This window comes from Bos grunniens, chromosome 11 (genome assembly GCF_055505025.1).
Source record: "Bos grunniens cultivar Pamir isolate PY7600 chromosome 11, Bosgru_T2T1.0, whole genome shotgun sequence".
In the NCBI taxonomy this organism is placed as follows: domain Eukaryota; kingdom Metazoa; phylum Chordata; class Mammalia; order Artiodactyla; family Bovidae; genus Bos; species Bos grunniens.
The window spans coordinates 38,165,227-38,192,905 of NC_141175.1; the positions used below are offsets into that span (position 1 = coordinate 38,165,227).

At 48.5% G+C, this 27,679-nt stretch overlaps 1 protein-coding gene across 3 annotated transcripts; it reads left to right on the forward strand.

Moving 5' to 3' along the window:
- The first annotated feature begins 144 nt into the window (after positions 1-144).
- LBH (LBH regulator of Wnt signaling pathway) lies at positions 145-27,523 on the forward strand. Of its 3 annotated transcripts, XM_086323621.1 has the most exons (4): positions 158-255; positions 377-560; positions 3,871-3,973; positions 24,884-27,523. In XM_086323621.1, the coding sequence occupies exons 3-4, from the start codon at positions 3,896-3,898 to the stop codon at positions 25,070-25,072; spliced, it is 267 nt and encodes an 88-aa protein (XP_086179747.1). In that variant the 5' UTR covers positions 158-255; positions 377-560; positions 3,871-3,895; the 3' UTR covers positions 25,073-27,523. The 3 variants fall into 3 exon arrangements, with proteins under 3 accessions (XP_086179746.1, XP_086179747.1, XP_086179745.1); XM_086323620.1 differs by having other exon boundaries at positions 145-560; XM_086323619.1 differs by lacking the exons at positions 158-255; positions 377-560 and adding an exon at positions 1,127-1,341.
- The last annotated feature ends 156 nt before the right edge of the window (positions 27,524-27,679 follow it).

Consider the following 27,679-nt stretch of genomic DNA (forward strand, 5'->3'; position numbering starts at 1 on the left):
CCGCCCCACAGACATCCTCTGCACACTTAAGTCAGGGTTATGAAGCTATTTTACAGGAGGCTTTGAGGCAGAGGTGTGAAGCAACGCACTCCAGCCACAGAGGGGCAGACTCCACCCCTGCTATGGGGGCTGCTCTGCAGCTTGAGCGCCCCAGAGACTCCCGGCGGCGGCACCGCAGTTCCTGGGCAGGTTGGGAGGGTTCGGCTGAAGCTCTTTTGTTTCTTCTCCTTGGAGCAAATCTGGGAGCCCAGGCTGGTGGGTGGTGTGTTCTTGTGCGGCGCGTCCCCCAGCACCCCCGGTCTCCAGCCGCCGGCCGAGTGTGTATGTGTCCAATGGAAAAAAACCCTACGACGACACCACATCTTTTCTCACCCAGGTCAAACCCTCCGCGGCTCCCAGCGCTGCAGACCAGCCCCTTGCAAGCTAACGTGACCCTCCGCGGGCACTCGGTCGCCCCCAGCTCCGCGTACCCTCCCACCGCCTCGTTTGGAGTTGTGCTTTTCCACGCAGCTTCCCGGGGGACAGAAGAGACGCGCCTCGCCTCGGGCGCAGCGATCCAGGTGCTGCGGGCGAGGATGCCAGGGAAAGGCCTAATGTGGGGGAGCGGGGATGAACCCCAGGTGTGGGCTGGGGACGGCGCATGGGTGCAAAAGAGGGCGCTGGTTTAGGGATGGCGCCCTCCCCCAGCGCAGGGTGGCCGCGGAGCGGTCTTGTCCAGAGCGGGCCCCGGCGCCCTCCTCACGCCACAGTCCTCAGCCCAGAAGTCCCTGGGGTGTGTGCAGGGAGAGGGGCGCGGACGCCGGCGGGATTGTAAGCGGGTAGTGGCGTTGACATTGAACTCAGGTCCTAGTGCATGCGTGCGGGTGCGCGCGTGCCCGTGTCCACGCGCGTGTTTGCGTGTGTGAGTGGTGGTGGAGTGGGGGCCGGGCTCGAAAGCTGCAGCAAACCACGGCCCTCGGGGAGCGGAGCCGAGCGCGCCCCCCAGCCGCCGCCAGCCGGAGCTGCGAGCGCTGAAGCCATTCATGATTTTGGTGACGTTATTCCAGGAGTGGGAGAGGGAGGGCGTGGCCTCCTGGAGCCGAGCCCCGCCCCCGCCCCTATAAATACCGCTTCCCGGGCTCTTTGTGGGGCCGCGAGCTTGTCTGCCCTGCCGACATCGCTGCTATCGGGGCTGTCTCCCGGAGGCGGACCAGCGAACGCCCAGTGCCCGCGCCCGGCAGCCTGCCGCCCCTCTCTGCGCCCCTGACATCCTTACCCGGGACGCAGTGACCGTGTTTAAATCACAAGGGCGTGGGTCAGGCTCCCCTAGGACTTCATGTCTGTTTATTTCCCCATTCACTGGTGAGTATCTTCTGCGCTCTCGGCGGGCATCCGTCTCGCGGCCGTGGCTGCTGGGCCCGGGGGCGCCTGCTCGTACCGGCTGGGTTGCGAGGGCAGCGGGCGGCGCGCCGGCACCGGGCACTAACCATCCGCCCAAGCCCGTGCAGGAGTCAAAGTCAAGGTTGCCTAGATGGGGGTGGGGGTGGTGGTGCTGAGAGCATCCAGACAAAGGAAGTGAACTCGCGGCCTTCACTTAAGTGACGGCTGGGAGGGTGTGTTTACGGTCGTGGTGGGGTGGAAGAAGAACCAGAGGTCAGGGCTGAACCTGGCTAATAAAACCCCCCTCTCTGCGGAGGGCTGCAGGAGGCGCGCGCCCAGCCTGGCGCAGGGGGCTCCAGCTCTCCCCGGCCCCTCCCCTTTTCCTTTTTGTTGCATGCAAGTCTTGGCGTCGAGGCCCGCGGCCGCCAGGCTGAGCTGGTGCAGCGGCCGCGTTTGCAGAGCTCCGAGGGGTGGGGAAAACGCCCTCTCCACACGGAACTCGACTGAAGCCACAAGCAGCCGCACAATCACTTGCTACACCTCTCGATCCCTTTTCCTCTCCACAGCCCCTAAACCCGACGCGCCTTTCTGGGGGCCGAGGCTGGAGAGGAGCCGCCCTCCCCCCAGGCTCGCCTGGGGGTCCTAGTGCTGCCCGGGCCGGGCAGAGGGAGGCGGAGGTTTGCACCCGACCTGAGATTGGGGCTGGGAGGGATGCGTCCTGGGCGCCCGGCTGGTTGAAGAGCTAGCCCCTGGCCGCTGGGACTTGCGTGCCGGCTGTTGCTTCCTTCCTGCGCTGAGAAGAGGAAGAGCGGTCAGGGGGCGAGCGCTGGTGGCCCCGAGCGCGCTCTCAGGTGCGGGCGCAGAGAGCCCGGCCCCGCAGGCTCCAGCTCCGTGCAGTCCTGCTCAGATCAGAAACCAGAAAGTTCATGCTTCTTGCTCCAACTTTTCGGCCCCGCGCCGAGAGAGGAGTGAACGCCGGGACATCAGGCTGAGAGCCCGGCGAGAGTCGTGTGGGCAATAGCCTTTCCCGAACCTAGGTGGAAGCTGACTTTGGAGTCCTAGTCCCTGACCTCAGACTTGCCCGGAAGCCTAGCATCCTCTCTTAGTCTCCCCTCCCTCAACCCAGCCTGCCTGTTTAGAAAAGAGACTGCATTCTCAAAACAGAGTGAAAATTCCTTCACCCGGAGGCTTGCTGTGCCCTCCCGCAGAAGGCCCCTTCCTTCCTACCTCCAGGTACCAAATGGGTGAGACTCGCAAGGCCGTTGGAGGCTGTGTACCCCTGACCACTCAAAACTCACCAAGATGTGTGTCAAGGCCCATCAGGGTTATTGTCCCCTGAGAGATTAAGGTTGGGTCTCACTTTACAGTTGATTAGCATTTCATGGTTTGTAGTGCTCCACCCCCTCACCCTTGGAGCATTGTGAGCATAACTGTGAAAACTGTGAGCTCTGCATTAGTATCATGGTAACTAACAGGGCACCTGTGGCTCAGAGAGGTTGTATGACTTGTTCAGAATCACACAGCACTTGAGTGGCTTAGCTTGGACCAGAACCTATTGCTTTTGTTTCCAAATCCAGTGCCATTTCTATGCTATGTAGAAACTGTAAAATGAAGATGAGTTTGGTACCCCTGTTTCCTTAGCTGTGGTCTTTCTAAAGCCTACCCTAATTTTTATTTTTAACAATGTATAAAGGCATGATGGTGAAAATGTTGTGTTGTGTAGCGAGTACGTTGGCATTACACATTTGGTACCCTGTACGTGCCCATGGCTTGTGTGAGGATAATGGAACACTTGTATCCTGCTTACAGAGTACAAAGCACTTTCACATGTCAGCCATTGGTGGGCCAACTTGGCCCCTCTGGAAATTTCCTTTGCAATCAGAGTCTGGGCATCCTTAAGGCTTTTAATCCAGGGGATGTTTTTCAAGCTGTGAGCTTTCAGCTGCTGTGGCAAGGGCTAGAGAAGGGGCTTGGATGGCAGATGTGAAGCTTGGGGAAAGCTGACCCCTTGGGGCTTTATGTGGGGCATTTTGCAAAAAGGAACACTAGAGAGACATAGAAATTTAGGAAGGCAGCATATTGGACTTGGTTTCCCTGAGGTTGGCCTGTTATCATTATGTAATAGCAGTATTCGTTTTCAATAGAGACGGGTTGAATTGGTTTTAATATAGACAGATGGCCTCCACTACTTACTGTTTTGGGTTTTTTTCTAGTTCTGTCACTTAAAAGAAAATTCGGAGTCATTTTGTGCCAGTGGGGACTAGTACAGGAGAGAGGAGGAAAGAGGAGGTTTGCCAGAGTGGTTTTCAGACAATGGGCTTTTTTGAGAGCCCTGATGCTCTGGGCTTGTAAGGCACTTCCTCAGGGTATGAGCTTGTTTTTCTGCGAGTTCTGTTTTGAACACCTCTCATCCTCCTTCCAGACGGTTTCCTGATTTAACAGCAGAAGGCACGAGAGGAGGAATGTGAAAGTGTGTATGTTTGTTGACTTTTGTTCTGGGTTTCTTGGCAGCCCTGACTATCTGAGATCGGCCGAGATGACTGAAGTGATGATGAACACCCCATCCATGGAAGAAATTGGCCTCAACCCCCGAAAGGATGGCCTTTCCTACCAGGTGAGTTCAGTACAGGCTCCCTTCTGGCTTCTTAGACCTAGTGGCTTTTGCTGGGGCTGGTGGTAGACTTTGTTTTGTATCCCAGTGCTGTTTGTAAGATCTATGTGCCCTTGAGAAAGTTCCCGAATGCCAATAAGCCTCAATTTCTTCATCTGTAAAATGGGACAACAGTTGTTCTTACCTCATAGAATTGTGAAGATTCAACATGATGAAATAACATGGATAAGGCAGTCACAGTACCTGGGACACAGTAAGCGTTCAGAAAGCATGAGCCAGTTCTTAATTAGTCGTCCTGGCTGCTGTGAACTCTTCCCTTTATGGTGGCAAAGGGGAGGTGATTTGTGCAATCAGTTCAGACTAGAACTTCCCTCCCCAGGCAAGCCTTGGGCAGTAGTAACATTGCTGTGAGAGGCATCTTATGAAGAAGGGTGGTCTGGTGGAGGAATTGCTGTGTCAAATGCTGCTCTCTTCCTCTGGTTGATGGGTGACCAACTGATTCCAACAGGGTTAGTGTTCAAACTTAGAGTTGAAGAGACCTTTCCCCAAAGGGTAGTTCTCTCAAGGATGTGATTGCCCGGATCTAGCACATAGATTATCCTGTGTGGTGGATCCAGAATATATAAGGACCAAAAGAGTGGTCTGAGTAACGCCTTCAGGTTCTCAGTCCCATGCTCTTTCTGGCCTACCATATGCTTTCCACTGCGCCTGGCCCACTACAGAGACCTTCAGATACCGTCAGGGCTGCTGCTGCTGCTAAGTCGCTTTAGTCGTGTCCAACGCTGTGCAACCCCATAGACGGCAGCCCACCAGGCTCCTCGTCCCTGGGATTCTCCAGGCAAGAACACTGGAGTGGGTTGCCATTGCCTCCAATAGTGAAAAGTGAAAGAGAAGTCGCTCAGTCGTGTCTGACTCTTAGCGACCCCATGAACTGCAGCAGCCTACCAGGCTCCTCTGTCCATGGGATTTTCCAGGCAAGAGTACTGGAGTGGGGAGCCATTGCCTTCACTGTCAGGGCAGTGAACTGTTTTCAGATTTCTGAGAAGAGTGCCTCGGTCATTACATATGGGGGAGGAAAGAGTCTGTTTTTAAGAGAAGATCTTGGAAACTATGTGGCGTGGCTGAACGGGGAAAATGAATGGGGTGCAGTGGGCTCATTCAGCAGATACTAACTGAACGCCGCTATGGGCCATGCACTTTACAAACAGTGCTTGTTCAGTCTTGACCATAGCTCTGAGGTGGGAATTATTGTTCTGTTTCACAGATGAGGAAACAGGCTCAGACTGAGTAGATGACTTGGGTCTCGAATTCCAAAGCCTTGCTCTTCTGGTGCGTCATATGTCTGTGCCTTAGGGTTGGTTCTTGCCTAGAATTGAGACTTTGCTCTGGCTAGTCACTCCTTAGAACCATTCTAGGTTTGCTTTTGTGAAGAAAGAGAACACAGAAAGCTGGGTGTGTGTGATGGAGGGAGGGTGATCAAAGACAGCTGAGATGAAAGCTGAGGTTGGCTAAGGTAATTTGGCAGGTGACAGCAAGAGTCTCCTCAGACACACTTGGAAGGTTCAAGGAGGCCCCGTTTGTTGTGTCAACATGGCCAAGCCTCTTCTGTTGGCTGGAAAGAAGTCTTCAGGTGGCTGGAGGGGGTTTGGGGTTGGGGGGGAAATACCCTTTCCTGGTTGGTTTTCTACTTTCTACCCTCAGAGTGGGTCTGAGAGAGACAACTGAAGGCCCCATAGCCGGTAGGAGGGCAGAAGTTTCCTGACCCACTGGCTGGGGTGTTTTTGGATACCAGTTTCCAAGTCACTGAATCAGACTGAATCTCTTTGTGGTTACAGGTGAGGGGTTTTTTTGTTTGTTTGATTCATTCTGGGTTTCAGATTTCCATCACAGAACCTTTCCAGGCACAGTTGTCGGTATGTCTCATGTGTGCTTTCTATATTCTCCTTTTGAATACATCCCAGGATAAAGGGCCAGGTCCTACAGGGCCGTTTTCTTGACCTTCAGGTTACTCTGTTGAATCTGAGGGATAGAGTAGGTAATGACAGAGGAAGGTGCTGTGGTGCTGGGTGAGGACAGCTCAAGTGGGGCTGCTGTGGGCTGGAGGAAAATAAAATTGCCTCTGGGCTCCTGAGATAACTCGATGCTGCCTAAGCAAAGGGCCCTCAGATCTTCCCTTGTGGTGCTAGACTGAGGGCCCAGTTTTCACAGCCTCTCAGGAGATCTGTTTCTGCTACCTTGAAGCAGACTACTGCCCAGTTCCAAAATATCTTACCTTGAACTCCAGTGCAGTCCTTCACAAGATTTCAGAAAGGTCTTCCTGGAGAAGAGAGAGGGGAGCGGTGGTTATCTTCAACCAATCAGCATTTATTGAACACTTGCTGTATGTAACATGCTATGCTGGGCATTATGAGGAGGGTCCAGGGCTTATGGGGGAGACCAACATGCACATAACTGGAATACAGGCCATCTGGTGGAACAACTGGAAAGCTATGGTCAATGTGGGGATGTGTGGCAGTGGGAAGGCTTGGGAGGAGAAAGTCAGACTGCGGCCTTGAAAGAAAATTAGGACTTTGAGAGAACACTTCCATCTCTAATTTTGTAGCACCTTTGGCTTGCCCCTGTTTGGGCCAAGCTCAGGGCTCTGCAGCAGGTTGGTCTGACAATTGTCATATAACTGGTATTCTCTGGGCCCACTCAAAGCCACTGCTATCCAATTAAACACATTCCCACCAGAGCTCTGGGGACTGGCCGGGGTCTGTCCAGTGTACACGCTCAGGCTGGACTTGGATCTGGGGGCAGCAGAGCTTTGAGCTCTGTTCTTGGCATTCTTCCTGAGGGTAATAATAGTACATGGCTTTTACTGCGACCTGCTTTTCCCAGGAACTAAAAGTGGGATAGAGACATCAATCCCGACTTAGCAGTTGAAACAGAATCTCAGACTTGTGGTTTGACCTTGAAATAAGGTCGTTAAATAAATAGGCACACTGGAATTTGTCAGTTGTTCCCCCCACCTTCCAGACCTCCCCAGAACGAAGCTTTGCTGATTTCTCTGCCCCAGATGTGGCATATTTCTTCTCCAGCGCCTGTGGCATTTGAGCTTAAAAGATGCTGCCGTGGTCCTGCCTGACCTTCTCCCTGCCCAGGTCTCTAAGACCAGAGGATGCCTTATTCCCTCTTTGTGCCTATCAGCCATCACCCGTGCAGTGGCCCTCCCCAACCTGAGGTGCCTGCTGGCTTGGGGCCTTGACAAAGCAGGTGCTAAGTGAATGGTGGTAGTTTCAGTAAAATTGAGTCTCTTGATTCTAAAGCTGCTCACCTGCACTTTTGCTTTAGAGTTTTTAAAGGGCCTCCTCAGCCTCAAATCTCTGTCTGCTCAGTCATGTCTGATGCTTTGCGACCCCATGGACTGTAGCCCACCAGGCTCCTCTGTCCATGTGGATTCTCCAGGCAAGAATACTGAAGTGGGTTGCTGTTTCCTCCTCCAGGCACCCTTCCCCATCCAAGAATCAAACCCGCATCCCCTACACAGGCTCAGACAGATGTCTTTTTATCCCCTAAGAGATTTGGGGAAGCCCTATCTCTTGTGCTTGGGGAGTCAGTGCTGTTTTATGAGCACGTATAAAAATTGACAGAGCCAATACTCTGTTTTATCTTAACATTTACTTAGAGAGTCAATTCAATATGTGCAGGCCACATCTGCTGTCTCACTTGGCATGAATTATGACACCCTCCCAGGTGGGTGAATGACAGTTAATAGAAAGTAGAGTACATTTTGGACAGGGATGTAAGTGGTGGCCAGCACACAGCGGGCTGAGTGGGAGGGTCTCCAGAAGGAGGATGGGGATCTGTCCCTGCTGGGCTGCAGCTCCCTCCCCACACTGCATCTGTCAGCTTCTTGTTCTCTGGCCCAATGGATAGATGAATAGGGATGTTTGCCTCATGCCTACCTACTTTCTCTAATTCAGGGAAGCAGGTCAGTGGCTGCCTTGCAGGCACCCCACAACCCCACTGATTGTGACATTTTGGAAGGCCTCTCTGACCCGGTCTTCTTCTGTGTTGTGCCTGAGTTGGTCTGGGCCCTGAATAGGATCCTGGGCGTTCACCTCTGGTCATGGATGTTGCTGCAACCCAAAGGCTGTGCATTTCGGCCTGGCCACCCGGCTTCCCCAGCACAGCTTGCTGAGGCTTCTGCAGTTTTTAATCCCCCTTGCTGAGTTCTAGACAGAGATTTGGCTCTTCGGTCTTCATTTAAATTTGTCCCCTCTCAAGCAACTGGACCAAGATCTGATAACTTTTATCCTTCCTAGAGTGAAGTGAAGTCATTCAGTCGTGTCCAGCTCTTTGCGACCCCATGGACTGTAGCCTACCAGGCTCCTCCCTCCATGGGATCCTCCAGGCAAGAGTTCTGGAGTGGGTTGCCATTTCCTTCTCCAGGGGATCTTTCCGACCCAGGGATCGAACCTGGGTCTCCTGCATTGCAGGCAGACACTTTAACCTCTGAGCCACCAGGGAAGCTCTGATCAGCACACTTTCCTTCCCTGGCCGCCTGTATTCCTCCTGCTGTTCTTGGTCTCATTCTCCTACCATTTGATGTCCACCCACCAAGAAGAGGAGCAGCGGACTCCCCTCCTTCTCAGGGAAGCCAGGGAGGATGCGCTGTGGACTAGAGCACTAATTCTGTATGCACCACAGTGCCTCATGTTCTGGGCTTTCCCTTTGATCCTCAGCGCTGAGAGCTTTCCTGCATCTTCCCCTGTGTTTCCCGAGACGGGAGGGAGGGATGTCCTGGCTTTTGTAGGACAGGGAGGAGGGACAGTGATGGGTGACCTTTTCCTGCCACAGTCCTGTCACTTGCTTCTTGCAGTCTGAGCCTCTCTTTCAGCTCTGCAATAGGACAGGTCTGAAGCACCAGGCTGGCTGAGACCTGGCCCCTCCTGGGACAGACCTTCTCTGTCTTCTCCATCTCTAAGGCAAGCATTTTGCCAACTCCCTTTTCTCCCCATCCTCACTCTTCATCAGAAGCAGCAACTCCTGTCTCAAAGAGCAGGCTCAGCTGAACCTCTACAATCAGACAGCAGCTCAGAAACGCTTGCTCTTCACTCACCTGTCTACTGAGCCTTTCTTGATGAGACCCCCGAGCCTGGCTCTCCTGTTCCCTCCTGTGTAAGTGCAGGTGTGGAAATCCATGACGGGCTGGGGTTCCTGCATCTGTCTCTGCTCTCTTTCCCTCAAGCCGCTGCTCACAAAGCCACAGCAGGTATGTCATCAGCCCCCTTTGTCTCCTCCTCCTGGCGCCCCTGTCTCATTGGTTAACCCCAGCTGCAGTAACCCCACGTGGTTCTCAGGAGTTGGGGAGCCCTGGCTGAGCAGGCACACAGAAGTCCCCTGGTCACCAGCAAAACATCTTTCACATCAGACTTAAAAAGCCTCAGTTGTCCCTGGAGGGACATAAAGCTGAAATTCCAAAGCACTTGGCAAGAGACGTCCAGCCATGAACATGACATATTCCTGGAATCCCAGCACGTTTTCTCTCTCCGATCCCTACCCCATCCACTCCACTCCCTGCTTGGTACAGTTCATAAGAACATGAGGCAGAACAAGGCAGCTAGAGCCACAAGCAGAGGAAGCAGAGGGGTCTATTTCTTTCAGCAGCACTGGGCCTGCATCTGCACGTGCTGCCTCTTTCTGAGCCAGCGCCCAGGTCACGTCAGTGTTCAGGTCATGTCTACTTTATGTGGGGGATCCAGCACCTTCCTTCCATGCCCAAGGCCTTGACACACACACACACACACGGCATTCACTGTTTTGGAATGCCCCTGGGTGAGAGCCTGCAGAGGGCTGGACTTATTCCCACGGGGGCTCCCCCCACAACGCACACACCGTGGTCACAACAGTGAGTCTGTAGCACCGCCAGGGAGAGAACAAGCTTGCTTCACTTCCCCAGCCAACGTGACACACACTGGAGCCATACAACCCGGCCTTCTCTCAAAGGGCCTGTGTTAGGCCTGAGGCCTCTCAAGCAGTGGTGTGTCCATCACTCTCCAGGCCCAGGGTCTGTGTCTTAGACGGCTCTTTGTTCCCACAGAGCCGGGCGCAGAGTCCGGCAAATCGTTGTTTACTGGATTCTGTGTGATTGATTGGCCCCTTTTTCTCTCCCTTTCCTGAGCTGAGAATTCTCTCTCCACTTGGCCACCCCATGACGTGGGTTCTCATAGGATCAGCATTTTTCTCTACGCTGACCTAGTCTCCCAGGTTGGATAGAGAGGACGATTATACCATGAGGAAAAGGGATGAGTTTGGGTGGCGAATCTTGTGACTGGAGCCAAGAGCTATTCCTGGGTGTCTAGTGAATGTCCTAAAATGATCTCTCAGGCCCAAGTCCTGAAATAATCCTCTCAGGATGAAGACAGGCCTTCATTCACACGGGGATCAGAGCTTCCCGGGCTTCGCTCCTTTGCAGTCTCATAGCTGTGGGGTCCCCTCGGCCATCTCTCATCTTGCCACCTGCCTTCCCTTGTCCCTGAGCCCAGCTCAGGAGGATCTTTATCAGTCAATCAAATCTGGTGTCTACTCCTCACTCCTTGACTGAAGGAGAGCCCTTTGTTGCACAGACCTGTCTTAGAAAAAGAATTAAAATTTGCCAAAAGTTGCTCCAGACTGTTTTAACCTCAAGGGAAGTTTGGGAGCTCTCTCAGCCCCCTCTCAGCTAGAATTAATTGCCTTGCACTGTGAGAAGCTCCTTTTACATAAACTGTATAGAAGAAACACTCAAACATTTAGCTGAAGTGACACTCACTGTCTATAACTCAGCCAGGGATTGTATTGGAGCCAATAGGAAGGAAGGTTCCAGATCGCTCACCATCAGGAGAATTGCCCTGAGCAAGGAGAGCAGTCACAAACCTCAGTCCAGTGTGTGTGGGGGGGATGTCTCTAGGTCTGACTTTCTCCTAACTTGAACCTGAAGGTGGTTCCCAGGCAGAATTAGTTTGCCTTGAATTCATCTTCTGTCTTTACTTTGTAGAGCTTGAGACATTTCTGGATTTGAGAGGAATCCTTGATTTTCCCAAATTCCTAAACATTTTCTCCAGACACAGCCCTATGTGTCAGCTCTAATTTTTCAGCAGGCGAGTGTGTGTGGGTAGCACCAGGCTTAGCCGCTGATTCCCAGGGACTAAGCCTGAGATGCCTACACGAGTGCACGTGCATGCACACACACACATTCGCATCCACTTACATGAACTCTCACACACATAAGCACACTTACACACTCACTTATGACCAAAATGGCAGATGGCAGAATGTTAATAGCAGTTATTTTAGATCAGAATTCTGTAACTGTAGGAAAACTTTCTTTTCCTTCCCCCCTTTTTGAGTAATGTCACATTTTCACTGGTGAAGTATATATTTTATTATTCTTATGCTTACTTTTCAAATTTTTAAAGTAACACATGCCCATTGTGGAATTTTTATTTTCTTCTTTAAAGTTCTTTTTCCAAGTCACCGTAATCTGACGATGCATAAATTGCAACTGTTAGCATTTTAGCATCTTTTCCTTTCTTTTCCATGGCACTTGTATTTTTATGTGCTCAAGATACTGAATTGTGTTCTGCTTTTTCACTTAATGGTATGTAAGTCATCAGCATCACAGTATCATAACTTATCTTAATGCCTCAAAGCCAGCATTTTAATAGCTATGATATTTTATCATAAAGTTACAACATTATTTCTTTTACCATTCTCCAATTGTTTAGTTTTTTTAGATTGTATGCATTTTTATTTTATAAATAATATGATAATTTATATATAATTTTATATATAAATCTATATTTGTAGTTTATATTATTTCTTAGAATAGGGTCTTAGAAGTAGAATTTCCGAGTCAAAAGGTGTAACAGTGTCTGTGTGTGTGTTATAATTTATGAAGGTGATACTAATTCCTTCTAGAAATTTAGAGAAATACAGAGAAGTACAAAGGAAATTTTAAATGCCCACATTCCTATCATTGAAACATTTTGGTATGTTTACTTCTAGTTTTATATTTATTTTTATTAAAAGATAAAATTGAGGAAATACTGTGTGTGCTAGAGTGACTCTAGTGAGTCCTTTTTCATTTTGTATGATATTGTGACTATGTTCCTGTCATTTGGTTTTCTTTGTAAAATGACATTTCATTGTGTTATGTACCAGTTATTACTGAATGTTTAGGTTGTGGTATATTTTGTTCTTACAGAGAGCACTGCTTTGAACATAATTTTACACAAATCTCTAAACAGGTCTGATTCGTTTCCAGAAGTTCCTGGAAATAGAATTACTGAATCAAAGAGATTCAACATCATTAAGTTTCTTGATTATATATTACCTTAAAAACAGAAAACAAATGAGCTTATTATAATATCCCAGCTCCCAGCATTGAAAGCTTTAGCAAATAGAATCTCTGGGGGTATAAACTCTATACAAGTAGGATGATGGTGGGGCTTTGTGGAGAGAGTCAGAAAGGTGTTTGATTATTTTAAAGTGTTTGAGAGATGCTGTACATCTTCCTCTAGTTTATTAATTGCTTATTTTGAGCAGGGATGATAGCAGTGAATGATGTTTAGACACCATGTAGCTAGCATTCTAAAATAGCCAGCGACATTCTTGTCCTATAGTGGATATGTTGACATGCTTTATGGTTTATGAATGTATGTGAGTTGGCGATTCCCCTATTCATCTCCTTTGTTAAGGACGTTGGAGCACTGTGTGACCTTGAGGAACACTGGGGAAGTTGCCTTGGCTTGGAGACCAATGAAGGTTGAACAGATCCATGTTTAGTCCCCTGAACCCTCTGGGTTTTCCTGGGGTTTCAGGTCTGGCTCATGGAATGGTCATGGTTTAGAAATATTGCTTCCCCTACTCTGCTCAACATTATGTGGCAGCCTGGATCGGAGACGAGTTTGGGGGAGAATGGATACATGTATATGTGTGGCTGAGTCCATTTGCTGTCTACCTGAAACTGTCACGACATTGTTAATCAGCTATATTTCAATATAAAAGTCAAAAAAAGAAATATAGCTTCCCTGGAATCAAGGATACACTGGGCTCTTAGAAGTCGATCTGAACATAATAGAAGTCTTGGGCCAGTGTTCAAGGGCCTTCCATCCAACAACACTGCAAGACTCCTGGTTCTTTGCAACAGGTAAATAGCCTAGACCAACATTCCAGTGGGGCCCCCATATACCTGGTGGTTTACAGTTAGTGTGTGTTATACAGACAAACTTTGAAAGTGTTAGTGTATTTTATGGTTACCATCTATGATAAGTAATACTAGTTTCCCATTTATGTAATGATAGAACTTTTTTTTTTAATACGTTTTAGACAAGCGAGTAAATAAAAAAATATAATTGAGCCACAGTGTGTGTGGACAGGAAAGAGTAACAATGGTGGAGCCTGACTTCTGTGGCTGGTGTCATTGTTGTCACCATGAAGGAATTGTTTTCCTCCAGAGCTGAAGATATACTCTTAGATGGAAGCATTCTTAAAGATCAGTTAATACTAAATTATGATTTCTCTGTGTGTGTGTGTGTTTTCATTTGGCCCCTTGGATACAGCAGTTAAAGCCATATCAGAAATATTTTTGGCTGTTTTCCTTGGCACCCTAATATTGGAGGTTTTAATGCCAAATTACTTCTTAATAAATGTTCTGTGTATACACCACGTCTTGTTTCAGCAAAGTGTTAAAACCAGAGGACAGCTGGCCCTGGGGTTCACAGAAACTTTCCGAGGGATGTGACAGCAGAGAGCATTTGGGGAAAAATCAGTTTCCACATCTTTGGCTTCCCTCTGTTGCTCTGTAAAACTGTATTTCCTAAAGACAGATCTCACCAGTTTTCTTTTCCTACCCTTCTGGTCAAGATTGCCCTCCATCCTCTTTGTAAGAGGACCTGCTTCTCACCACCTTAAATCTTTTAAGGTGCTTCCCCAGCGTGTAGAAACTTTAAGGGCATCAACAAATGGACCATTTAAAAATGTTACTGTCTAAAAAGCTTCATAAGTCCCACTTGTCTATAGGAAACCAATGAAAAATTGCCTTTGTCTTTAATAATTATTTGTGGTATGTTTATTGATCACTTATATACTATTAGCTGCAATAAGACAATCCAGAATTTTGTTTTTTTAAAACCTTAAGGTCACAGGACATAAAAACATTAAAAGTCACTTTATATGCAATAAAGACATATTATTCCTGAGAAGTATGAAAAAATTAATGACTAAAAACTTTCAAACAGGAAAATATATTAAGATAAACTTCTATAGAGCAGTAGAATGGATGTACATTTTCAAGTAGGGAAAGGAATATGATTTGACTTAAGAGCTTGTTCATGAGGTTTTTTTAAATAGATGATGGTTGCTATCAAGTTGCTATGGTGTTTATAAGCCATTGAGTACACATTTAAAAGAGTAGCATAAAAGTTTTATTTTAAAATGGTGGTGTTTATAATATAGCAAAACTTTTAGTTGTTAGTTTTAAAAGGTGTGAAAGGAGACAATTTTTCAAAATTCTTTCAAAGTATATACCATATTTGGAGATCGTGGATACAGATATTCTCCTTGGGATAAAAGCATCTCTGATGGAGTGCGGGAGGCTGGACCGCCTTTGAGACTTAGACCAGTCTCTGTCAGATGTGGGGATGCACTCAAATGCCAGTAGCATGACATTGGGTCACCCACGTGTTCTTTGGACACTGTTAGTGATATGGAGCTCAGAACCTCTCATTACAGCAGGGTTTTAGACTATGAATCTGGACAACTGGTTTCTAAGCTTGGCTTTGCTACTGTATATCATCTCAGGTGACTCCCAGCATCTCTTTGGGCCTTGCCTTCCCCATGTGTCATGGAGAGAGTTGATTCTATCATTTCTGATAAAATGTTATATAATGAGGTGAAGTCCTCCATCCTAATCTTAGTTGGCCCCTGGAGTTAAAAAAAATCTTCTCTCTCTTAGAGTTCATGTCAGCCTTTCAATTATTGGAAGGTACATTTTGTGTTCCCCTCAAGTCTTTTCCAGTTTTAAAACCTATTATCCTTCAACCTTGACTTATACAGTCATCTTTATGAACGTATTTTTTTCTCTAGGCCATTGGCTTTCAAACTTTTTAATCCTAGTCTCTTTGACATTCCTAAAAATTATTTAGGACCCCCAGAGATACATTTGTTTATGTGGGTTATATCTTTTGACATTAAGAGAGTGTTTAAAATTTTTTTATTATTTATTAATTCCTTTAAAATAACAATTAAAACCATTAATTAATATAACTAATGATTTTAATAAAAGTAAATATACTTTCTAAAACAAAGAAAAGCATTCACATTTTTTTGCAAATCTGTTTGATATCCAGCTTAACAGAAAACAGCTAAAGCCTTCAATTTATTGTGATTTGATATGTGTTGATTGAAGTCAGTGAAAGAAATCTGGCCTTTGCAGATATGTACTTAGAAAAGGAAGAAATACTTTAATAGCCTTTTCATATATTTTTCTTTGATATTTTGGCAAAACTGAATAAGTGGTAGTTTCTTGAAGGTTAGTGGTAATGTGGAATCTGAAACCTTATCAGTGAACTTTCTGTACTTTTACATAAAATTCATTAGCCTATCTTGCACGTTGAATGACTCTTTTACCCATGCTTGGTTTTACAACCTGATGTACTGATCATTTGGAAAATATAGGTTCATCAAGTTATGCAGATCTTCCAAATGTTAATATATTTTGTTATATAATATAAAAAAAATCACATTAGTTAATATCTCCACTGGTCTCATCAGAAATTCTTCAAGTGATAGGAAACTGTCTAGCTTATGATGGCTGATACAAGTTTTCCAAAATTCTAATTTTTGCTTGAGACCTCAGTTTTTACCATTGGTAACAAACATCATCAGACATTTTCTTTGAAATACCAGTCTTATGTCTGCCAGATATCCAAGCCTGAATAACCATGGTTTGTTGGTCAATAATTCTTTCAATTGAAATGGTGTTCCATGGAAAAAAGTAGCTAGTTCAGCTTGCAACTCAATCCCATAAGTGTTTTTCTGCGAGACAACTGTTGTGCTCTGACACGCACCAGAAATATTGTATTCCAACTTTGCAATGGTACCCCACTCCAGTGCTCTTGCCTGGAGGGTCCCAGAGATGGAGGAGCCTGGTAGGCTGCAGTCCATGGGGTCGCTAAGAGTTGGACACAACTGAGTGACTTCACTTTCACTTTTCACTTTCATGCATTGGAGAAGGAAATGGCAACCCACTCCAGTGTTCTTGCCTGGAGAATCCCAGGGACGGGGGAGCCTGGTAGTCGGACACGACTGAAGCGACTTTGCATAGTGTATTAAAAAACATGTACTTAAAAAATCAATATTTAATAAAAATTAATCTTTACTGCTTCATCAAGGACATGGAGAATTTTGTTTTCATTGTGAGTGGGGGGCAGTGAAGAATACATTGACTACTAGTTTGCTGCTACTGCCATCATTAATTCTTGCATCGTAATTAGTATTAGTCACTCAGTTGTGTCCAACTCTTTGCAACTCCATGGACTTACAGCCTGCCATGCTCCTCTGCCCAAGGAATTCTACAGGCTTAGAATACTGGAGTGGATAGCCACTTCCTTCTCCAAGGGATCTTCCTGACCCAGGGATCGAACCCAGGTCTCCTCATTGCAGGCAGATTGTTTACCATTGGAGCCACCCGTACCAGCAATTTCATTGTTGCTTTTCATACCATTAGTGCAGGTATCAACATGAGCAAAAAGGCAAATAACATCTTAGTATTATGAAGAAAGTATTTTAACTCCATGGACACTCTCTCCCTAAAAGGACCTGAGGAATTGAGCTTTGAGAACCACTGCTCTAGACTATGGCAACCCACTCCAGTGTTCTTGCCTGGAGAATCCCAAAGACAGGGGAGCCTGGTGGGCTGCCATCTATGGGGTCGCACAGAGTCGGACACGACTGAGGCGACGCAGCAGCAGCAGCAGCAGCTCTAGACTGAACAGAGACCAGAGGGCCGCAGCAGGGCATCTCAGTGCAGATAGAGTAGAGGAGCTCCATGAGAGGAGCAGACCTCTGAGAACATAGCCCTGTTTCTTTCAATGTTTTTGCATCAACACTGTAGTTATGATCAACTAAAATCTCCAGATCTCTTTTATTGGACCTACTATCAAGCTTCCTGTTTGGGAGGGGGCAGAAAACTTTTAAAGACATATATTAGCTGATGACCTCACTTTGGGAAAAGGTGAGTGGGAAGTGATGGATGTCGTCCAAGTGGACACTTTTCACAGATGGTGGAAAGAGATGGATAGCCATGGATTGGGGAATCCTCAGTCTAAGACGGGTAGTTGAAGCCAGAAAGCTGCCTTGAGTCCAGAGAAAAACCTGGGGGGATACTGAGTCCAGAGAGGGCACAGGGAAGGTGACGTTAGACAGGTCAGGCAAACCTGAGCAAGATCATGAGAATCAGGAGAGAGTGAGTCCTGAAGCAGACTGGCTTTGTAGTGTGCTGCAAAGGTGGTGATGATGACTGAAGGCCAAGCAGAGGCCCTGGAGCTGGGCTGTAAGAAAGTCCTTGGAGACCTGAAAGTTGTTTCCATCCAGTGATGAGTTTGGAAGCCATGTAGTAGCAGAGCCCCAGACAAGAATGGGAAGGCTATGGGACCAGGCCAAATATTCAAGATTTTTGTCTCTAAAACAAAGAGTGAGGAAATGGTTGGAGACAGCAGCCCTTTCAGTCTGGGCTTTCTGAGAAAGGGGGTGTGTGGCTGTGGGACACTTGGGTAGAACAAATGGGAGAGACAGAGAGGCCATTCCCCAACTCTGAGATGACTGAGAAGCTTGTCTTCTTTTCAAAGGGCAATAACGCTATACACCATAGGATGTGGGTATGTGAAATTATCCTATGCAAGATAGCTGCAGTGTTTTCTTACCACCCTGGGGAACTTTGAGAGACATTCTTTAATATTCCAAAAGCCCCATCAGCTCACTGGACCCAGAATTATCAGCAGCAATTAGTGCTAATTAATTGGAATTTGGAACTCTTGACTTGCAGGATGGGTGTGTGTTGGAGAGATGTTTATGAAAGATGGTGTTTATCCAGAGGATTTCCTTTTCTTTTAAGTTTCAAGGGTAGAGGCTTAAGCATCTTTAATCCAAAGGAAGGAGATCCAATAGTTGTTATGAAGCCCCGAATCTCTACTCAAGTCTCCTTTAGGATTAGAGTCACCAGGGAAGTGTAGGAGAGGGTGAGGTGGATATTCCATAACCCTCTCCGGGGGAGATTCGAGCGAGGTACGTCTCAAGGATGGAGAATGACGTCACAAGCATCCCAGTGGAAATGGGAGATTGTTCTTCCTTGTTCCCTGCATCCATCAGTGGCCACTGTGCCCCTAAGCTCTAATTCTTTATGTTCTTAACCGGCCACATTTCACTTTGAAAAGTCGGTAAAATGCAAGTGATGATGAAGCAGGGTGTACTTTTTTTTTTTTAATTAGCTGCCTCTCATTCACTCAGCCTTTGGCAGAGCAGGATGCTGGTAGAGATCTGCCCATTGTTATAAACCAGCCCCTCCTAGGGAGGAATAAACACACAAGGCCAATCCATTGTTGTTCTCCAGGAAAAATAAGAAACCTGGGCAGCAGGACCTGGGAGTAGGCTGGGGGAGGGAGGGAAGGATGCTTAATCAGGAGACTTCTAGCTGCAGGGGCTTCCACTGAAAGGCCAGGATCTGGACCAGGCAGTGGCTTTCATTCCAGCTGGCCTAACTCATGCCCTGGGAACAGAGAGGCACTGGGGAGGAAGTGATGAAGTCACAACCATTTCTCCAGAGAACCTTGCCTAGAATTTGTGAGCACAAGCCCAGGAGTGCTGCTGATTTCCTTCTGTCCCAAGCCACAGCCACAGACTTTCCTCAATGTAAATGTTCCCTGGGGACCCCAGCTTTACCTAATAAGAACCATCATTAGGAATTTAAAATTTACAGATATGTTAAAATTTAAAATTTACAATATGTTCGCACATACCTGTATTTAGTTCTCTCCAAAGCCCTGTAAGATGGGAATGAGCATTAATCCCAATTTATAAATATGGAAAGGAGGGGGGTGGGCCTCCACATCTTTGAGCCTATTGGGTACCATGCTGGCACTCAATCTGAAGCATCATGTAATCCTTCCAACAATACTGTAAGAGTGGGAACTCCTTCCTCATTTTACTTGGGAGGTAGCTGAGGCTCAGGGAAATTAAAATGACTTGACCCCAGTCATAGAGATAATAAGATTCAGGGACTAGGGAAAAGCCAGATCTTTCAGACTCCTGGTCTACCTGCGGGAGTGGAAATTTTCCATCGCAGGTTTGAGGTTGATTTTTTTTTTTCCCCTCTTCAGGGAGGGAGGAGGCTCACTGTGTGGTTTTGGATGCTCAGGCAGATCCCTCTTGGAGCCTCGGAGAGCCACCTGGTTATTCATCTCAGGCTCTATCCCACCTCCCATCCTTCCCCTCCCACCCCAGCATGCCTCTTCCTTCTATTCCTCTCCAGCAAAGAGGAACTGGATGGCCAAGCTCCCTGGATCTCAGCTTGCAGAACTGGTAATTACCCCTTTGTGTCTAGTTAACCACCTTTCATCTCCTCTACTTGCTGGTGTCCACTTTCCCTTATTAGCATCTTTCAACTCTTTGCCAAGCCCTCCGCCCTGTTTGTGGCCAGCTCGGGTTGTGGTTGTTTGTCGCGGTGATGGCTGAGGGATGAGTGTACATGGTGGGGTGGCGGAGGGGAGGGGGAGCTGCTCCAACCAAAATCACTCACATTTTCCATCCTCGGTGCCAGGCATCTCTCTCCTGTCCCACCCCAGAGGCAGCCAGGTTTAGGTCACCTGGCTTAGAGGCAGACAGTTGATAGCTAGGCCCCCAAATTTTGGGCCTTTGGAGCTTGGGTATTACCTTTCAGTTCTCTTGCGTGGGTGAAATGGGAGCCGTCTGACCGGCAACTTTTATACTTTCAACAAAAGCCTGCTGACTAATTCCTCATCTCCAGGAGCTCACCTTCAACCCCAGATTTCCCTGCTCTGAGGCAGCCCGTGTTGGCCCATCAGCCAAACATCCTGAGCTTTCCCGGACAGTCCTACTTCCACTGTCCTCATATTTAACCATTTACTTGTGTAGCAATTTATATTTACTTGACTTTACATATTTCATATGTTTATATTAATAAAAATTAAAGGAAATTTTAAACACTTAGCCTCAATTTAAGTGCCTAAGAGCCACATGTGGCTGGTGCCATTGGACAGTGAGAGTAAAAACATTTCCATTATTGTGGAAAACATATTCCAATATACTGTCCTATTAGACAGCTCCGACATACACAGGCAAAAATTCCAGCATCCAAAGTACAGCTCGCAGATTGTTTGTTCCTTGAAGGTCCTAAAACTTCTCTGACCTTTCGAGTGAACTCATTTGAGTTCCCAAAATGTCAGAGCCTGTTGGGATTGGAGGCCACCCGGCAAAGGATGCCTTTGAAGAAATGTCCCTTATGAAGTTCACCATTATCAAGTTTGGAATGCCTGCTGTTCCTCCACAGTGAGACAGGTGGGGCCTGGGATGTTCTTGGTGCCTGTGATCGCCAAGACTTCATGTGCAAAGAAGGGAACTTGGTGTCTCTTAGTTTCATCCAAGTCACCGGCCTTGGCAGCCAAGGGGACAGCTTGTTGTAGAGTGTAGTCTTGGTGGACCGAGCAGGGGGCAGGGCTGAGAGAATTCCAGCTGTGAGGGATGTGTCTTGACCTGTCCTGCCTGGAGGGTGAGGGTGGGAAGTACCTCTCAGAGCCTCCCCATAGTCCTTTCCAGACTTCTTAGAGGGCGCCTTTGCTGCAGAGAGAAGAGAAAAGGAGTTTTCCCCCTTTCTCCAGTCCAGGGAGAAGGGGCGCTTTGGGGTAAGAGGTTTAGCCAGAAGCCTTTTCTTTCTGGAACAGGGGCAATTGGTTTATCCCTTGCCAGTTCCTGAAGGCAAACAGCATGCTGGCCTGGCCTGCCGCCCCAGCCCTACCTGTCATGTGCTTGGCAAGTCTGACTTGAGTCCTTTTTTCCACTGCCTTCCCCACCCCATCAAATTGCCGTTGCAACCTCTCATTTTTCTGCTGCCTAGATGATTAAAAAGCATGACTTAGTGGAAAAATCTTGACCTCCTTGGGGTCAGCCTCTTAGGCAGCTGTCAGAGATAAGATTGTACTGGCAAAATACTCAGCTATGCTTTGCAAGGCTTTCTGTCTGGATGTGAGGAAATGAGAAGCTGTTTGGTTCTGGGTGCGTCCTGTTTGTCTTTGGAGACAGCTACAATTTTCAGAGACATAACTTGGTATTATCTGATAATAAAATATAATCTCTGATGGGAAGGTTAGATTATTATAGTGATTTTTTTTTTAAGTAATTAACAGGCTTTGTTAATTTTTTTTTTCCATGGCGCCTGCTCTGAGCAATTCAGGGAGCAAAGTTCTCTGGCAACTAAGCAGTATCAGAAGTTCAATGCTCAGACTTCCCCCAAGGACTTTAAAGACTTAATTGTGCAGCTCCTGGTATGAAATTGTTTGGAGTTATTTTAATTATTGTGTTAGTATTGCTGCCTCTTGCTTGGAGGTTGAATACTTACCATAGTCCAAAGAGTACCAGCTGTTCCAAAGAGGACATTCCAATTTGAATTTAACATATGTCCTCAAAGCATTTGATCATCTTTGTATTTGCCCAGGATTTGTATCCATCTAGTAAGACCAGAGGCCGCTTCACTTCTTAAATGGAGAAACTCAGGCCCAGGTGGTTGAGAGGTCTTGGTTAGGTAGGGTTGGACAAGTGATGTCAAGGACATAGAACCTGGGGTCTGTGGCTTGACCCTTTGTGTTATCAAATGGGTGCCTCTTTTGAAGTCCTGTGGGTCTGAGTTTGGGTCCCCGTTCAGCCACTTCCTAGCTCTGTGGCCTTGAGTGAGTCAGTTGCCCTCTGTGTGCTTCAGTTTTCTCATCTATAAATAGTGATCACACCACTGCATACTTCAGAGGATTATTGTGATCTGCGATTCGGCTCAGCAAATGTGCCTGCCGTATCTTCCATCATCAGCAGCATCATCCTTATCTTCACATTTTCCCTACTTTTAATGAGAGACCCCCTCCCAGCTCAGAACAAAGTCACCTGCTCTCCACCACATGCCTTTTCCTTGTTGTCCTCCTCTTGCTAGGCTTCCTTTTGCTAGCCTTGCAGCTGCGTGTCCCTTCAGCTTTTCCTCAGTATAGGCGACTGTAATGAGAAGCCGGTCACCACCTCTCTCAGCTGGGGAGTCGCAGCATAGGTACAGCCCCAGGCTTGAGGTCAGAGGGTAGAGGCAGAGGTCCAGGGCTGTCCTGGCCTGGTGTCCATCCCCTCCAGATATTTCGCAGCTCTGTCCTTGAAGATGTAGAACAACTGTCCAGACTTGACAGTTCATCTTCTGGACCTGTCTGCCCAGATGGTTATCTTGGGGCCTGAACTGCCAGATGGGCCATTAAAGCCCAGGGTCTTACCCACCATCCCTGCTCAGCGTTCCAGGAAATGGGCATTTTGGCTCAGTGGCATCCATTCATTGTTCAGAAGATGCAGGTGCTGAAAACAGCAGATCTGGTTTGAATCCTGGCTCTTCCTTGTAGCCCTCAGAGTCCCAGGGTCTCTCTGCTCCTGGTGGGGGGTGTGGTATGTGGTGTGGTGGCAGTAAGGCCTAAGGCAGGTGATGTCTGAAAGAGCTTTGTTAAACCGTAGCATACTTTCCACTTGTGGGGTTCCCCTCACTCACGCCCAAGGCTTGTGCTTGGAAAGGCATCTGGTTCCCCCTCGCAGGGAGGGGCTCCAGCTCCACATGAGAGAAGCCAGAAGGGGCCCGAGTAAGCCCCATGACCTCCTCCCTGCTCGGCACTGCAGTCTAGTGCACAGCCCAGTCCAGGGCCAGACCTACAGGGCTGGCTGCCTCGGGAAGAGGAAGCCTGTGGTGGGGTCATCTTTCCCCAGGCCTCCCTTCACCACCACCCCCAGCCGAGCCCCTCCCTTCCTTGTTTTCCTCCTGGCTGCCATTAGGATACTTTTTATAAGCCTCGTTAAATCTTTAATGATGCTTGGTTGTGCAGCTGGCTTAAGACTTAATCCCCAGCAATAGGGCTTTATTGGATAAATGGTTAATAATCACTCGTCTGCAGGGATTGGGGAGGTTGTGTTGAGGCCCATGATTCCCAGAAGCCCCACGTGGCCCCTTGACATGGTCAGGGGACCACACTTCCTGGGGTCAGGTGCAGTAAGACTGGGCACCCTCATCACAGCCCAGAAGTTGGGAAGGCCTGAGGTTCTAGGAGAGCCCTTTTAGTACCTCCAAGGCACAGGGAGCCCCCAGGTTCTCTTCAAATGTGTCTCTACCCCCTCCTTGTTTCACTTTGTTTTCTTTTGCCATAAACAAGCTGTGTGACCCTAAGGAAGTCTCCTGACCCCTCTGGGCCTCAGTTTCTGTATCTATTAAAAGGACAGGTTGGGAAAAGATTATCTTATAGGTGCTATGTGATTCTGTAAGCCCCAACAGCCCAGACAGTCTCTTCTTTCCAGCTCTCTGGTGTGTCCCCGAGGGCTGTGTGTGGCAGGGGACCAGCAGCCCTTGGGATTAAGCACTTAAGCTGCTGGGCAAAGAATTGGGTCATCTGTAGTCACAGGGCAGCATGCGCAAAGGGAAGCTACAGAGCCTGGATTTTATAGCCTAGTTTAGGGTTTCCCCTGGCTCTGGGCAAGACACACAGTAGGCTTAGAAAAAGGAACCTTGTGGACAGGACTTTGGAAAGAGAAGTAGACTCTTTCAGGTATAGAATTGTCAAGGTGGGTATTGTTCAGTCGCTCAGCCTTGTCCAACTCTTTGGAACCCCACGAACTGCAGCATGCCGGGCTTCCCTGTCCTTCACTATCTCCTGGAGTTTGCTCAAACTCAAGTCCATTGAGTCAGTGATGCCATCTAACTATCTCATCCACTGTCACTCCCTCCTCCTTCTGCCCTCAATCTTTCCCAGCATCAGGGTCTTTTCCAGTGAGTCAGTTCTTCACATCAGGTGGCCAAAGTATTGGAGCTTCAGCTTCAGCGTCAGTCCTTCCAATGAATATTCAGGGTTGATTTCCTTTAGGATGGACTGGTTTGATCTCTTTGCTGTCAAGGAGCCAGGGGTTGTTCACAAGTGGAAAAGGAGCCTGGGATTGTGTTCCCACGTGCCCGTATCTGGGACCATGCATTCAACTCTGATTTGACTTCAACTTCACAGCTGTAGTGAGATTAGAACCCGTCTCCTTAAGGGGCAGGTGGTATTGGGCATGGACTTGAGAGTCAAACAGACTTGGGTTTGAATGCCTTTCTGCCACTGCACATGTCTAGAGTGAATGGTTTGGGCACCCTCCTTCTCCAGGTATCTCCTGAGTGGCATTAGCAGCACCTTTGTTTCAACATGACTGTGTTGGGTGCAAATGACCTACATAAAATACCTGGTATCTGGCTCACATCAAGAGCTGATCATTATCCTGGGAGGAACTTGCTGTTGTGGCACCTGTTGTATGCATTGGACTTACAGTTAAAATGCTTGGCACAATTGGAGATGTGACTTACTGTGGAGGACGTGTTCTCGAGTTCTTTTATCTGAAAACAAAACCAAAAAGGACAAACACCAATTTTGGTAGCACTGCCATGAAAGCCTTCAGCTTCAGGATTAGTCGGCTGAGGGCTGATTGCCTCTGTTGCCCTGGAGTTTGCTCCCTGGCCCCTGCCTGATGCTCCCCGGTGTTCCCAGGGCATAGCATGGTCCCTGGTGTACAGTGGGGGCTCAGTCCTGCACGTGAACGTGACTGGGTTCTCTGCTTTTATTTCAGATCTTCCCTGACCCGTCAGACTTTGACCGCTGCTGCAAACTGAAGGACCGTCTGCCGTCCATCGTGGTGGAGCCCACAGAGGGGGAGGTGGAGAGTGGGGAGCTCCGGTGGCCCCCCGAGGAGTTCTTGGTCCAGGAGGATGCGCAGGACAACTGTGAAGAGACAGCGAGTGAAAACAAGGAGCAGTAGAGTCCATGCCAGCTCCCTCGGGGTCACACCAGACAGCCTCTGTACCTGAACTGTGTTCTTTCCCACTACCATGGAAGGAGAGCGTGTGTGAGCCACTGCAGTTCTGCACACGCCAGATGATGGCTTCCGTTCTGCACCTGCAAATCACTGAGTTGGTTTTCTTTTCTTTTCTTTTCCTTTTTTGAGATGTCGGGCACCGGAGCCCTCTGCAACTACGTGCCAGGCCTTTGAGAAAGGAAGCTTCTTAGAGCAGGGGTGGGGTGCGGGGAGGTGGGCGTCTTGGAGATCATTATCTGAACTCAGGCGGGCTGGGGGCAGCCCTGGGACTCCAGTGGGCTCCGGGGGAGGGCGTCTGGGGCAAGAAAAACAAATGGGAGATGAAAGAGAAAATACACGTTTGAGAGAAAACATCGAGCAGAGAAGTGCGGCCAGGAAGGATGGACCCAGCAGCACACTGGCTACTGAGACACTGAGACATCACCCCACAAAGTCTTCATCTCTCTCTCTAGTTTTGCCCACTGCCCACCTTTGTTTTTATTTTGGGTGTGTTGGTCTGTAATGGGAGGCAGGTGAAGGAGAGCCATGGAGCCTGGCTTCTTGCAGAGCCAGCCGGAGGTGATGCTGGGAAAGAGAAGAGTCTCCTGGTTCCTTCTCTAGACCCTCCCCTCGGGCCCTGGCAGGTGCACCTGCCCGCTGTGATCTGGAGGTTTTTTAAGAGGCTGCACTTTTGAGCGTTCCCCTGATTATCCTCTTTGCCCCCCACCCTAGCCTCTTGGAAATAGCGAGGGCCTTTCCCGCCCTTGTTGGAGGGCTGAGATAGATGCTTGGACACCGAGGTCCGTCCCCCGCTGCTCTCCCCAGACTCGCTCTCCCTCTGGGTGGAGGCACAGCATGGCAGGGCCTTCCCCCAGGGCTGGCCCTTCCTCCTCCTGACCCCCACCCTCCCAGCCCTAGCACAGCCATTTGGGTGGCTGCTAGCCCCACTGTGGGTTCGAGCCAGCCTGACCAGCCGCAGTACCCACTCCCACGTGGGATCTTGGCTTCTTTTTCTGGTGGGGGCTGGGTGGCCAGCAGGGGAGACTTTCTCTGTTTCTCATTGGGAAGTGAGCATTAAGGCAGGTCCTGAGAGCTGGCAGAACCTGGGAGTTGTGGATGGCGGTGACAGGCAGCCCGGGGATGGAATTTGAAACTCAAGGGTGTCATGAGATCCTGGGCTTCTTCCTTGGTGTTCCTGGATGCAGAAGGTGGGTGGCGTGGGGAGGGAGCTGCATCCCTTTCCTCAACGAGGGCTATAGTTGCAGAGAAAGCTAACCTGGACTTAGAGCTTCTTATCATAGTTAAGAGCCATCTGGAGCTGCAGAGATTGCAGGATGAAACCCTTCACACATCTCTATCTCAGAGCAGGACTGTGCAGCCAAGAAGTGAGCTCAAGTCCCTCCCTGGGGCTGAACGCAGCCGATTGAGGCACCCACCTCGTCCCCTGAGGGCCCCAGGCCGTCCAGGCTGAGCCCTTTTGGTTGGGACATGCGTGTAGACTTGTACTTAATACCTCAAGGTTAGTGTGGCTCTGGGGAACGCTGGGGCGGGAGGATCAGCGTGGCTACTTGTATCAGCAGGACTTGGTTCTGGGCAGCCGATGCTCATCCCCTCGCCCCTCCGCCCCCACCCTCTGTGTTGTCTGTTCATGTTGCATACACCGATGGCAATAACTTCTTCCAGCTCCTTGGGCAAGTGGGAGAGGCCTGCAGCCGGCCCTGCGAGGGAGCATCTCTCTCTCTCTCTCTCTCTCTCTCTCTCTCTCTCTCTCGTTCTCCCTCTCCTCCTCCATCTCCTCCTGTTTCAGCCGCAGGGAGCCTTTCCCCATTCCTCTCACCCCTCACAGCTGCAGTTCTCATCCCATGACTCCCTCCGTGGATGGGGTCTTGCCTTTGAAAATCCCGTGTTTCTGTGTCCCCGTCTCATGCTCCCCTGTATCATCTGTTCCAGTCTTGCCGTGTGATGGGAACGTGCTTGTAAACTGCATAACAAATCTGCTTTGTGTATATGTGTGTTTATGGGGGTGGTTTATTATTTTTTGCTGGTCGCTAGATCCCTTTGTATGACCACATGGAGTCTGAGCAGGCCAGGGGCTGACAGCTTAAGTCAGGACCCTCAGCGGTGAGCCTGCTGTGGGGACCCAGCTGCTCTTGAACAAGTGGCTGAGCTCCTGTCTGGCCTCCTCTTTTTTTTTTTTTTTTTTAAAGTAACTTGTGTGTATTTCTAACTGATCCTATTGGAGAAAAAAAAAACCCAACCCTAGTATTTCAGTAAAAATGCCTGTTGTAAGATGAACCTCCTGTAACTTCTATCTGTTCTTTTTTGAGGCTCAGGGAGAAACTAGCATTTTTTTTTTTTTTCAAACTACTTTTTGTCACTGTGACAGTTGTAAATAAAGTTTGAAAATGCTTTCCACTCTGGTCTGGTTTCTTTTTTTCTTGCTGCTCTGTTGGAACCGACAAAGCGTAGGAGCTACTCTCGCAGGAGGCTGAGTTCAGCATAGCCGGCCCGTGTGAGGGTCCTTATGTACCTTACCTGTTGGCCCTTCTGGGATGAACCCATTCATGGTTT

Bases quoted from the DNA above. Each gene is read 5' to 3' on its own strand.
- LBH (XM_086323619.1), top strand. From the start codon at position 1,316: ATGTCTGTTTATTTCCCCATTCACTG. The intron at 1,342-3,870 runs GTGAGTATCTTC...GTTTCTTGGCAG, and splicing joins GTTTATTTCCCCATTCACTG to CCCTGACTATCTGAGATCGG. The intron at 3,974-24,883 runs GTGAGTTCAGTA...CTTTTATTTCAG, and splicing joins AGGATGGCCTTTCCTACCAG to ATCTTCCCTGACCCGTCAGA.